This window comes from Aulostomus chinensis, chromosome 19, assembly GCF_037954235.1.
Source record: "Aulostomus chinensis isolate RoL2024-O1b breed Wild chromosome 19, RoL_Achi_v1.0, whole genome shotgun sequence".
In the NCBI taxonomy this organism is placed as follows: Eukaryota; Metazoa; Chordata; class Actinopteri; order Syngnathiformes; family Aulostomidae; genus Aulostomus; species Aulostomus chinensis.
In genome coordinates this window covers 12372814-12386424 of record NC_141338.1, presented here as the reverse complement: position 1 = coordinate 12386424, position 13611 = coordinate 12372814, and the positions used below count along the sequence as shown (strand labels likewise).

At 40.6% G+C, this 13611-nt stretch overlaps 1 protein-coding gene across 2 annotated transcripts; it reads left to right on the top strand.

Moving 5' to 3' along the window:
* Positions 1 to 426: 426 nt before the first annotated feature.
* LOC147244108 (ER degradation-enhancing alpha-mannosidase-like protein 3) lies at positions 427 to 11122 on the top strand. 2 transcript variants are annotated; one of them, XM_086188288.1, is made up of 21 exons: positions 427 to 564; positions 849 to 1350; positions 1454 to 1499; positions 2366 to 2466; positions 2731 to 2770; positions 2959 to 3071; positions 3237 to 3390; positions 3526 to 3660; positions 3766 to 3871; positions 3977 to 4074; positions 4181 to 4306; positions 4454 to 4537; positions 4914 to 4997; positions 5086 to 5210; positions 5561 to 5726; positions 5921 to 6078; positions 6170 to 6287; positions 7298 to 7468; positions 7648 to 7813; positions 7945 to 8136; positions 8855 to 11122. In XM_086188288.1, exons 2-21 carry the CDS (start codon positions 1199 to 1201, stop codon positions 9136 to 9138), a joined length of 2619 nt encoding a protein of 872 aa, XP_086044414.1. In that variant the 5' UTR covers positions 427 to 564; positions 849 to 1198; the 3' UTR covers positions 9139 to 11122. The 2 variants fall into 2 exon arrangements, with proteins under 2 accessions (XP_086044414.1, XP_086044413.1); XM_086188287.1 differs by having other exon boundaries at positions 5918 to 6078.
* Positions 11123 to 13611: the final 2489 nt, after the last annotated feature.

Below are 13611 nucleotides of genomic sequence, written 5' to 3'. Positions count from 1 at the left end.
TGACACTACAGGAGCAGGACACAGCGCTACTCAGATGAGATAAATAGCATCTTTCACTTCACTTTTCCAAGTAAAGAATTGAAACCCTCCTTTGAAATAAAGAGAAGAAAAAGTACAACCTGAAACCTGTAAATTTAGAACGATTTTAAAACACTACTACTTCTTCTACTACTACGACTAGTAGTGGCGGGGTTGCTGGAGCCTATCCCAGTTGACGTTGGGTCAGTCCAGTTCATAGCAGGGTCGTCAGGAGCAACTAGGGGCTCAGTATCTTGCTCCTCTTTAAGCAATTCAACTCAAAACCTAAAAAAAACAGGGACTCGTGCAAAAATAAATCAACAGCCACTAGTGGGCGCAATACGGGAGTCCCTACTGTGTCGTCAGAGACGTGATGACGTAACTAGTGCTGACGCAGACGGCGTTTCTCGTTCAGCCTATGGTTCAGCCGACTATGAAGAACGCCTCGCTGGACTTTGACAGCTTGGTACTCAACGTCAGGATCCTGCAGTCTTCCTCCGGCGACGTGTCACCGGTCATTTAACTGAATGACGGGCAGTTTACACGGCAAGTGAACCTTTTCATTCCAAGAAAATATCAAGTCAAATTTCTTCAGGTATCGCTGTATATGTTACGGTAGCTACTGTGCTAGCTTTGCTAACTGACTGTTTGTAATATGTTAGCTGGCTAGCGATTGTTAGCAGCTCTGCCACCGTGTTATCAATTTGGCAACTACTCGGTGGTAATTATCATTGTCTACATTGTTATTTAAAATTAATTAAATTCCCAGGTTGAATAAGACATATTTGTACTGTCTCTAAACAGCTAATATTTTGTCTGTGTCTTAACAGGTGTCGTCAGCAGTCATTGTTTACCGATGCTCAGACGTTAGCTTGCTCTCTCCCTCTATTGTTTACATGGATTGCGGTCATCTGAAGCGCTCCTGGGGAAGGTGCTGACCGCAAAGAGACTGGATCAAACACAGACTGACCACTGTGGCGACATGGACTTGGAGATGGAAGCTAGCTAACGTCTGCTGATGTTCAATCAGAGGTCTTCAGCCGACCCTACCAAAATGAAGACCATCGAGGATTTGAAGGAGTACATCTGTGCCCAGTGGACTGTTTGACTTTGTGTGGGCGTTGGGCAAAGTATTGGGGTTGATTTGTCCATATTAAACCAAAGTCAAGATTGACCTTACATGAAAAGAAGTAGAACTCAAAGTTGCTGGGAGGTGTGGAACCACTCTGTCACCAGAATGATGCTGAAGATCCTACTGGTCGCCGGTCTCCTGGGTTGGGTTGAATGTCAGGACAGCCAGAGCATGACACCCGAGGAGAAGACTGTCATCAGGTAAAGAATTTCTAAACACACATACAAATATTTCTCTTTTAGTCAAAAGTATAGCAGCTTTACTTACACTATCTTGTTAATCATTGATTTCCCCTTTTTGTAGGGACCTCATTCTTGAAATGTTTGATCATGCTTACGGCAGTTACATGGTAAGACCTTCTTATGTCTTATATTTGCTATCACCACCTTTATATTTGCATGTTGCAGTAGTGTAGTAGGGTAGTGTGGCATATGTGGTGGTCTCAGTCAGTGCTGCTGGACTGGTGATGAAGATCAGTTACAGGTGAGGAGAGTGATGTTACTGAGGGAAGGATCCAAAGGAGGTGAGATGTTTTCACTCTGAAAAAGGTGCATGGCAGAGATCTTTGATGTGACTATTAGCAGCTTTACAGATTATTATCATACAACAGCAGCTTTTTGTTTCTGCAAGTATCTTGTCCTTTTTAGTGTGTAACTGAATTTTGGTCATCAGAAGTGTTTTTGAAAGCAAAATCAGTTTTCGGCCATGTTCAAATAAAACTTGTAAAACTGTGTTATTGAATATAATGATTTGATATTCATCTTCAACATAAAGATGCTGGGGTTGTTTTTATTTTTCATGTGGTAAGAACTAATTTTCATTTAATGAGGTATATCTGTTAAAAAATAAACTTGCAAACCACTCACTCTAGTGGAGAAATAGTGTAATGCTGCCACAATTAGTGAACTCTTGACTTTCTCTACTGGTTGACATACAGAATTTACCCACACCAGTATATCTTAGATCATATTGATAAATGGTTTTAGTCCAGGCTGAAATTCTCAGCACTAAAACTGAAAACTGGGATATTAAAATCATTGATCTTCTATCTGAATTCTAGAAAGCATAAGTAGGTAACAGACAAGTTGGTGTATGGGGAGGGGAAAATGGGGAGTTGTTTCGCATTTGGACCCAGTGGATTTTGAAACCCTGCAGCCACACTTCTGTAATGAGAATCTCTCAGTACTTGGACAGCTGCTGATGTCTGTGTTGCAGAAATATGCCTATCCAGCAGACGAGCTGATGCCTCTAAGCTGCAGGGGGAGAGTCCGAGGAGAGGAACCCAACAGAGGTGACATAGATGACTCCCTTGGGAAGTAAGTTCATCATCTCAGTGCTGTGTGTATGTAGAGCAGTATTCATAGAGCTGTAACTCTAACAAACATAAGATGCTAACTGAATGTTACAACAAGGAACTTGCGGCACAATAAATTCTTTTATCTGTCAAACATGCGGTGTAGTGTAATTTCACTGCTAATTTAACAGATTTTGCAATGAGGAGCTGGTACTTTATTACATACTAAACTGGATTAATGAGCAGTGAGGCTGCATTGATAACCTTCATCCTGCTATTTCTTTAGGTTTTCTCTCACACTGATTGACACCCTTGATACTCTGGTGGTAAGTACTTTGTTTTCCTCTGTTTACATGAATAATTTGCTCGGGAATCAGCGTGGTATTGGAGCATCTTCGAAAAGTGCACGTTTGACATACTTACATATTGAAGCAGATAAAGTATTAATATTTGTACAAATGGTGTTGAATTCATTTTGCACCAACATATACTTGCGCCTTCTGTTTGTGTTCAGGTGTTAAACAAGCTTGATGAGTTTGAGGATGCTGTGAGAAAGACTGTGAGGGATGTGCGCCTGGACAACGACGTGGTGGTGTCTGTGTTTGAGACCAACATCAGAGTTTTGGGGTATAAAACCAATGTATCATTTTTAATTTAATATCAATTGCAACATCTGAATGCATTGCTAATTTCTCTGAGCCACAGTTTCCCTTAGAGACAGAAATGACTTCACACTTGCCTCTATGTGCTATATCGAGTTATTTTCTTCTTCCTTTCTTTTGTTTCTTCCAGCGGGCTTTTAGGAGCCCATGTGATGGCGGACCTGCTCCGCCAGCGTGGGGAGAGGATGCAGTGGTATGAGGATGAGCTGCTGAACATGGCTAAAGAGCTTGGCCATCGATTATTACCTGCATTTAACACCACAAGTGGCCTTCCTTATCCCAAGGTATTCCTTCACGGATGGTTGAATAGTCACAGCTCAGCAGTTTCCCCAAAGCCAGTGCTGCAGTGGGGTGACTAATCAACAATACATTACAGAAAATCATTTTACCGGGTCAGTTTTTAAGATTTTATTTTCCAGGTAAATCTGCGATATGGAGTCCAAAATCCACTTTCACGGACAGGCACTGAATCGGACACCTGCACAGCCTGTGCGGGAACAATGATCCTGGAATTTGCTGCGCTGAGCCGACTATCAGGAGAGGCTGTGTTCGAGGTACTACCTCTCTGGCTCTCTAGAAATGTGGATGTCTTTTTTATTTGGTTATCTTGCTAACTGATGTGAGTAAAGAGACGCATAACACCTCTTACTATTTGTCAGGAGCATGCAAGGAAGGCTCTGGATGTCCTCTGGGAGAGGAGACAGAGAGGAAGTGACTTAGTGGGGACAGTCATCAACATCCATAATGGAGAATGGGTCCGGAGGGGTAAGACAACTTAAACGCATGCACATTCTCACCCAGATAGTGGTTCAACCTCACTGTATGACCCCTACATGAAACATAATTTGACTGTCATTTGTGTGTTTGCAGACAGTGGAGTCGGTGCCGGTATCGACTCCTACTACGAATATCTGATGAAGGCCTATATTCTTTTGGGAGACAATGTTTTTCTGGAGAGGTTCAACACTGTAGGTCAACCTGCTGTTTTTCTGCTCCTGGTGTTTTTGCAGTGCTTTATATTATTGTTATTCCGTGTTGATTTATTTATTTTTTGATGGGATTTGTGTGTACCAGCACTACAGTGCCATTATGAAGTACATAAGTCAGCCTCCCCTGCTGCTCAACGTGCACATGCACAACCCCACTGTGAGTGTGCGTAGCTGGATGGACTCTCTCCTGGCATTCTTCCCTGGCTTACAGGTCTGTACTCTTTCCTCAAGGTACTGTACACTAGATTAATCACATTCACAGCCGTATGATGAAATAAGGCACCAACAAAGAAGTGGTGACTCATCAAATCAAAAAAATTGTTCCAGACATTTGTGGTGTAATAAATTTTACTTACAGGTTTTGAGGGGAGATCTTAAACCGGCTATCGAGACTCATGAGATGCTTTATCAAGTGACTAAACAGCACAAGTTTCTTCCCGAGGTGACGTCCTCTTTCCTTTTTGCTCTGTTCGGTGATATCCAGGTCCCTTACTGCCTCCTATCATTTAACATGTGGGTTGTGTATTCCTCAGTGTTGTTATCTAGTGTTGTCTCATCAACAAGCATGTATTTGATGCCAAAAGCAGACTTTTTTTTAGGAGCACATACAATACTCAGGACACACAAGTGCCATCCGTGAGACATCTACATCATCTACCAACTACGTCACTTTCGCTGAGGCTGTTCTACAGGACATCCTTTTGATAACTAATATTCTGTCACATCCATTCAGTGAACCTCTCCTTAAACTGCCTAGCCTGCTCCTGTTCTAGATGAAGCCTGTGGTACTGAATTCTTCCTCTCTCTTTTCCATGTAGGCGTTCACCACAGAGTTCAGAGTTCACTGGGGCCAACACCTACTGAGACCAGAGTTTGCAGAAAGCACCTACTACCTCTATAAGGTGAAAAGGCTGAAAAAAGTACACCACTCTGCACCAAGCCTTAATTAAACAATCTGGAGATTGTTAAGTTATGTTGTGCCCTCTGCAGGCCACTAGCGACCCCTACTACCTCAGAGTGGGACAGTCCATCGTGGAGAAACTCAATGCCTACGCCAGGGTGCCTTGTGGATTCGCTGCTGTGCAAGATGTCCGCACTGGGACGCATGAAGACAGGTGTTCTGTTTGGACCCATATTGATGATAACTGATATTTACGAAAGATATTATGTTAATGCACACATGATAATATTGAGAATGAATACTCAGGTATGGTGATTAACTCACTACACTGTTGAGTGTTATCATCTGCCATACAAACAAACGAACACATTTAAATGTGCATTTGTCTGATGCCATTCATATTAATTAAAACATTATTGTGAGTTCAGTTGTGACCACGATTATCACATAGTTGAGATCTGATATTGTCGCAGCCTGAATTTATACACAAATGTTTCTTTGATGAATTAGCTGTTACTGTGGAAACCGTCCACCTTTTAAAAAAATGTGTGTGTGTGTGTGTAGGATGGACTCATTCTTTCTGGCAGAGATGTTCAAGTACCTGTACCTGCTGTTTACGGAGAAGACTCATCTACCCATCGATATTGACGACTACATCTTCACCACGGAGGCGCACCTTCTCCCCGTCTCTCTCTCCACCACGCAGCCATCCTGCCTGGGCAACATCACAGTGAGTGTACTTGGTATCACACAAACATAGATACACATAGTACATTTTGAATTTGAATCTTGGAATGATGTAAGAAAATGGGAGCTTAAAAAAACACAGATTATTTCACAATTCACAATATTAAAATTTACATATGAATGTAGGAGCTGGCAAGTGTTTAAACTTTGAGTTTTTTTGGATGTCCTGTGCTGAAGGAAACGGTTCCTGTTGCTCAGGAAGAGGATCTGTTCACACACTCCTGCCCCAGCACAGAGACGTTGTTTCCTAACAACCCTTCATTTGCCAAAACCATCCGGGATGGCTACAAGTACCTTACCGGGGTGGGACGAGCTGTCCACCCTTTACCTGTCAGGTGGGACAAGATGCAAGGGGCTCTTGTTAGAGTGGAGACAGTTAGCTATGTTTACTTAATGTTTGAACTTTGGTGTGTTTGTACTTTCCAGGGAAATTGAACTGCCCCTCCATGATAACGGCATGGAGCCAGTGGAGTTCCTGAAAAGCATGGGTATTTCTCTCACCCCCCTGAACGAGGTCATCGCAGGAGACACCGGGAATCGGAGGGTATTTTAGTTACTTTATGCTCACCTCATGACTTCTGGCTGTCTTGCTGATTTTAGGAATTTTGTTTACGTTATTACAGAATTACAAAACGAAGTAATTACAGTTATCACACATTTGTGTTGCAATGCAATGCTCCGTACTTCACTGTAATGGAATCTAGTATCTAGTCTTTTAAATGGGAAGTCTTTGACTTGCAACTATTGAAAAAGTGTTTTCATTTCCGGAGGTTGACGGCAATATTTTTAAGATAGAACAAGTCAGTATTGAGTCCTTAAGCTCTCAGAGTCCTTTCTTGACAGCAAAAACACTGATAGATACAGCTTTGAGAAGTGCGTGAAATGAAGAGAAATATTCCAAATATTTTTTTACATACATTTTCAGGATGAGAAGAGGGAATGAATGGGAAGAAAATGAAATGAGTAACAAAGAAAAAAGTTGGGATCTTTTTCACAAGTTTTAATGAAATCATTTCCTTTGATACAAAATGATCCTAAAATGTCTTTAACTCTCCTAAATTGTCTTCAGTTCCTACAGTGAACTGAAACAGCATGTTGAATCTTGCATGTCTGTGTCTTCAAACATGCTCGTTTGGAGCCGTCTGCATATCTGGAGCATGAACCCAGCTGCTGAACATGTTACTATTTTTATTTGCACAGCATTGCTTTCAGCAAATTTTAGGACATTTGTAAGCTGCTTTAATCAACGATGCCATGCTCCGTTCTACAGTCTATCTAAGTCAGCGGGATGCAGATCTGCTCTCTCATCATGAGAGAAATTGTATACGCCAAATATGGAAAACAAAATAATGCATTTTAAATTAATAATGCAAATTGAATTAATGTTAAAATTGAGTTGAGTTCATGTAAATGATGCCTGGAATGGGGGATTACTAGAATAGTAAATATGACAACACATACAAAGTCCTTGTTAAAATTGTTTCACACTTGACACCATGGGAAAGTAATAAATTCAAATTGTTCATTTCACTTTTCAAATATGAACCCTTTCAGGAGCATAAAGGACTGTACCGGGTAAAACTTGTAGCAGAGCTCAGTCAAACACCAGAGGAGGAGGTGGTGCCTCATGTGGTTCAGCTCATATCACCCCCATTTCTGGGTAGGACAGTCCTCACTGCTGGACCTGCCAAGTTTGGAATGGACCTGACCAAGCAAGAGCATGGGGTGGGTTTCTCATGATGATACTGTAGCCACAAGTAGTAGAGCTTTTATAAGAAATGGGTTGTTGCTCTATTTGAAGCTTTCTTTTATCTGTTTTCTCAAATTTGGGTGATGATTATATGAATTTGTTTACTGCTACCTGTCTCATCTCCTGAGTTATACTGACACACTTTAATCATCAGGTGAAGGGTACCGTAGTGAGGGCTTCCCCTTACACTGCATGTGGACCAATAGACAACACAGTTGAGTTGAAAGGCCACATTGCTCTGGCCCTGCGTGGCGACTGTATGTTTGCTGCTAAAGCTCGTTGGCTGCAGGAGGCCGGAGCCATAGGAGTCGTCTTTGTAGGTAAGGATTGTCACCTCAGTTACTGAGTCACGTGATTTCCGTCAAAACGCAACACTGCAGTCACAAACCTGGGAAAGACTGGAGCTCAAGAAAATGAAATGACTTAATTGTTCATTTCATCTCTTCCATAGACCACCGTGAAGGAAGTAACAGTGAAGAAACGCCGCTCTTTCAGATGGTCGGGGATGGTGACTCCACCGATGACATCACCATACCATTGGTATTCCTGTTCAGCCTAGAGGGCACCGTGCTCACAGCTGCTCTGGAGGAACATCACAATGTGGATGTGCTGCTGCTGTCTAAGGAGAGGCAGCTTGGACACGGTGAGGACCAGGAGGAGGACCCTTGTAGTTTTTCTTCTATTCTTCGGAAGGTGTTCATTAAATTGGGCCACAAATGTGAAAAGGCAAAATAATTTGTAGTTTTTAAACATGACCAAACCTGTGTAAATGTTACAATTGGTGGGGACTGGTTCATTCTTCATTAGGACACAGTAATAAAAATACCTGTGACACAAACCTTTGTTGAAATTTCAACAAGGGCTAAGGCTCCATTACAGTTATTGATTCAAGTCCTCTGACATTTTACAATATGTTAGTATTACATTGATTCTGGTGATGGTAAACTGTAATTACTCCTTAAAAAAGAAGTAGCTAGACTGAAAGGTATTCCTACTATTTTTTTCTACCGTAAATAATTTAAATGGGATGGCCAAAATATTAGGAACACTTCCCAGTATCACCCAGTGCAGCTTAACAACAAAATGAGCATGTCTCAAACAGAATGAATAAATACTAAACATTAAAATCCTCATTTACTGCAGGGGTTTTCCATTATTTCCATGCTATAGGTGTATCTAAATTTACAAATCAGAATATAATAAAATGATCATATTAAAATGTGATTTCATGTACTCTGTGATGCTTTTTAGCTTATTCAGGCCTTGATGTCATGTTGCCTTCCAAAGATGTCATGTTTAATCATTTGTTCTTTCTATTCTTCTTTTTGTTTTGCTTGTCATCGGTTCTCCTCATTGTCCAGATAAGACTGAAAAACCCATAGGTGTGAACATCAAACTCCGGCTGGCAGAGGAGGGGGAGCTTGAGGAGGTGGCAGCCGGGGGGCCCACCTTGGAGTTTGTCTTAGAGAAAGAAGATGTGCTTCTTGATACAGAAGAGGAAGAGGAGGAAGAGCTTGAAGAAAAACAGTCTCAGCCACCGCAGCAGTTCTGCACGAGGGCGCCTGAGAGTGACAGGACTGAACAGTTGTCAGCAGATTCATCTCAAACCCAAAACTCGAACAGTGGACCAGACACAAATCACTGACCACTGCTGAAGCCAAAGCAGCAAACTGATCCCTCATCTGTTTCTGAAAGGCACGTGCCTCAGAGCCCCTCACTGCCCTCATGGAGCCCTATGTGACTCTGCCTGCATGTTTACAACTGATGGAGGAGAGTCAAGCAGTGTGGTGGCCACAATCTTATCCTGTTTTGCCTTGTGATCCTAAAGATGGTTCTATATTTTTGGGACAAAGTGGAATTTTTATTCTCTGCAGTGCAGGTCTCTCTGAAATGAGGGGTGTTAAGAGATAAAAGTAGGTAGTTAAAAGCCAAAAGATGGAGGCAATTATAGGCTGGTGTTGCCTAAACCCGTAGTATTGCTTTTGTCGGCACATACAAGGTGTTTGTGGTGATAATAATGACGTAAACCGTTGACTAGAGCTTAAAAGGACCTCACTTTTGAGGATAATGTAGATAAGATAATGAAAATGTACAAAGCTACATTTTTATGCAATGCAGTTTTGTTTTTTGTTTTTTATCTATATTGCACCTTTTCACTTAAACGAGTACTGTTAAAATATTCAATAATAGTGACTGGATTATTACCTGGCCAGTAGGTGGTGTTGCGGGCCATAACTTCTCAGTAATTTAACTTCAGTCGATGATAGAGACAAGTTGGGGCCAATTTGGAAAATATATTTTGTACTAGGAAGTAACTTCAGGGAATTTCACATGTATGTTTTGTTTCTGCTTTAGAATGTATGTATGTGTGTATTTGTTGGTATCTGAATTACCCAGCCTCATCATCACAAAGGGCCTCATTCATGAAACAGTTTTACACACAAATTTATTCTTACACACTATAGGATTTTTTTTTTCTAAACCCTCAGTTTAGTCTTACAGACTGGAATCCACAAGTGATATACCACAGCTATCGGGAGCATGAAGTTATAAATACCTTTCAGGCTTTGCTTCCTGTCTGCAACACTAAATTGAGAGTTAAAAATCCTTGCGTCTCAGAATACATTTTTGCACAAGAAAGTTTCAAGAGTGAGGCCCATTGATCTTTACTATCAGATGAAACTTTCATGTTGGACATTAGCTTCTCATAATTTTGGATTTTCAGATTTTATGCAATTTTTTTTTTAATTTGTGCAGTCAGAGTTGATTTAATTTAAAGACTTCATGTATCTTAAAAACATTTTTGATTATTTTCTGGAGCTGAAGTCTACATGTAACTGTCTCCTAGACAGCTGTGCACTTTGAGAAACCAGTCAGCATCCATTTGTATATGCTGAGGTACTGTTGTCACTCATCAGTCCATGTATACTGTGCAATGGTCCAGTGTTAAATGTATCTCAAATTACAAAAAGGCTACAGAGTAATCATATTAATAGTCAGTGGTGTTCATTCGATTGCTGGATCGTATTGAGTTTTTATTTTAATCATCTGAAATAGAAAGGTCAGTTGTATCCCGGTCTTTGTTTCCGAAGCATAATTGACACGGTTGCACACTCCCATGCATTTTGGATTCAGCTTTTTTTACTCCTCTGCTTATTCGTCTTACATTCACACACACCAAACCATGTTGTGGGCATTACTAGCATGGAATGATTACTATTCTCTCACTTTATTTTAAAAGTTGCATGATTTTGGCTTTTGTGGTACATGAAAATGTGAGCTGATGTTTTGAGTTGGGGAGTTGGGGGACACTTAAGTAATACAGTGGACTTTTTCATGATGCTGCTGAGTTAGTCTTAAATGATATTTTGTGTTCGGCGTGTATGAGGCTTAGCTAACTTGTATACCTCAGGACTGTGTTCATTATTGTTAACACAGAGAAAAGAAGGCAAGACTTAGGATATTCCTGTTTTTAATTTTTCATTGTATTTAATAATGTGCTTACCTGCTTTGTAAGCATTTTGTTGGTCATCAGAGCAGAGGGTCAAAAAGTGCCAGAAGTGATGCATGACTTGACTCTTGTTTCACATCCTCTCTGTAGTCAATATGAATTAAAAGTCACAATTTAAAATCCATTTCCATCTTATTTATTGTGTACATGAGATTTGCAGTATTCTGCAGTGTCAGGAATCCGTCCCTTCCTCATTCCCCTCATCGATTCCCCCTCTGGTCTCTTTCCAGGTGCTCTAAAGGCTGCCAGACTCAAGGTTCTCCTTAAAAACCCTCCCTTGACCCGATTGCTTTCCAAAACCACAGCTTTCTCTCTCTTCAGTTTTGTCCAAAAACCTTGACCAAGCAGTTTCCAATGATCTACGCCTCCTGGAATGATGTATTCAATCTGGTTTCACTCTACTGAGACATCTGTCCATTCTGTCAGAGGATCTACAGGCTTCCAGGGCTTCATCCGTCTCCTGTGTCCTCCTCCTTCTTCTCTTATCTACTGCTTTTGTTTCAGTTGACCATAATTAAAAAAAAACATTCTCCCAATCTTCCTTTCTTCAGAACTGGGAATCACTGAATCCACACACTCTTGGTACCTCTCTAACCACTCTTATTAGGTCTCAGAGTGGATCGCTGTATACTTCACGCTCTATGAAAACCGTTGTCCCTCAAGGCTCTGCATTCGGGCCCTTGCATTTCTCTCTCAATACCAAATATCTTTGTCATCTCTCCTCATACCCTCTCCTACTACTGCAATGCTGGTGATTCTCAACTCTCCCTCTCCTTTCTTCAGTCAAAATACTTGTCCTTGATTGTCTCACACACTGACCCTTTGATGCACACCAGGAACATAAAAATACTCTTCCTCCCTGGGAAAAATGCCTTCTCTCAGATCTCTCCATCTCAAATTCACATTTTTGCACAGTTCCTCCTTCGTCTGAACACTTCACTGGCTTCCCATCTCTGTGCCAATAAAATTCAAGACACTGCAAATTGCCTTCATCCCCCACTTACGATCTATAGTCAGGTTCCAAACCTCATCTCGCCCACTACTTTTCTCCTCCTTTCCCTATACCACCAGAATCATTGCGACTCATTCACCATTCATCAGTTTAACTAATAAAGAACATGATAAATAGCAGGTCTCACTCCTGTCAAAATGTTAAGTCATTTTGGACCAAAAATGTTTTGCCAAATGACACGATGTAATGTATTTAGTGGTGCTACACATGCCACATCAGAAAAATCCCTTTGTTATATATCTGCTATGAGATATTTTCTTTTATACACATTATAAAGAATGCATATGCTTAATTGGTTGTTTCTATTCTGCACCTGCAGTGATCTTGCTCATAATTTATCTCTTCTTCTCTGCTTGCATTTTTTACACCCACTCTGAAATAGATTTTTTTTTTCCATTACAGTAATCACATTTGGAAATGGAGCCCTGAAAGACTGCTTGACTGCTCTCTCTGCTGCAGGAATCTAACTGTAAAATTTAATTTCACTCTTGTCAGGGAAAAAAAGTGGAACAAGTAGAAAATAATTATTTACATATTCTCTGATGTGCACTTCTGAGCCCACTTTTTCAAAGCATATTTCTTTCCAGGGAGAATCGATTGCATCCTGAAAGAAAGCAAAAATAAAATGCAATTCTACAGGGAATTTTCAGGTTTTCACAGCTGTCTGTTTTTTGTCAGCAGAAAATAAGATTTGCATCTTTTGCACCAGATAGTCCATTAGAATTCAGCATGATGACATGTTTTGAATGACATCACTGATCTTGATGGTGATGACGAATGCTAAAAAGAATGGTGGCAAACATTACATCACAAAATTTCACCTGATTCACTATCTTTTGGTTGTTTTTGGCAATAATGTTAATGTGTGTAATGATGAGGCAGGTCATAAATGTACAGGCCCAGCTGCCATTCACCAAAGAACCATGCAATTAATGGCAGCAATAAGAGAAATACCTAATATATAATGTTTGTTTGGTCAATGTTGGTCATACCTTTTCAAGTACATTATACTGCACCTTCTACATCCAGCTGTGGTTCATCATCAAGTATTCAGCAGATTTTGTGGCTTTTCTGTCACAACCACATTCTCATAACCTCAAATGGCTCTTTGAAAGGAAACAATGACTCATCTGCCTTTTTCCACAGATAAACACTGTATCACTGATCCGTATGACGGTTATGACTCTTGGATTTGTCATCTCTGACTCTATTATATTCCCCCAGAGCTGTTTGTTCAATAGGTAATTGTCTTCAGTCATTTATATTCAGTTCTCAGAATGTGCAAGTTTACTTAAAGCTAGCAAATTGTCAATCATTACATATAATTATTTGTTTTTGTTAACAAATCAAATGAATCATGAATCAATCATTGGCAATGCAGGTATCTGGTTAAACACAATTGAATTGAAATTTCTACTTGTTCTAATGCCAATGAAAATACCTTTTTAAATATCATGGTGCTGGGTGGCACAGTGGTACAGTGGTTAGCACTGTTGCTTCACCGCAAGAAGGTTGCGGGTTCAAGGCTTGGGCACGGGATCTTTCTGTGTGGAGTCTGCATGTTCACGATGTGCCTGCGTGGGTTCTCTCTGGTA

Excerpts from the sequence above, each read along its gene's own strand:
- LOC147244108 (XM_086188287.1), top strand. The coding sequence starts at position 1,199 with ATGAAAAGAAGTAGAACTCAAAGTTGCTGGGAGGTGTGGAACCACTCT. Across the intron at positions 3,872-3,976 it reads TGGAGAATGGGTCCGGAGGG|ACAGTGGAGTCGGTGCCGGT; the intron begins GTAAGACAACTT and ends GTGTGTTTGCAG. Across the intron at positions 7,469-7,647 it reads TGACCAAGCAAGAGCATGGG|GTGAAGGGTACCGTAGTGAG; the intron begins GTGGGTTTCTCA and ends TTTAATCATCAG.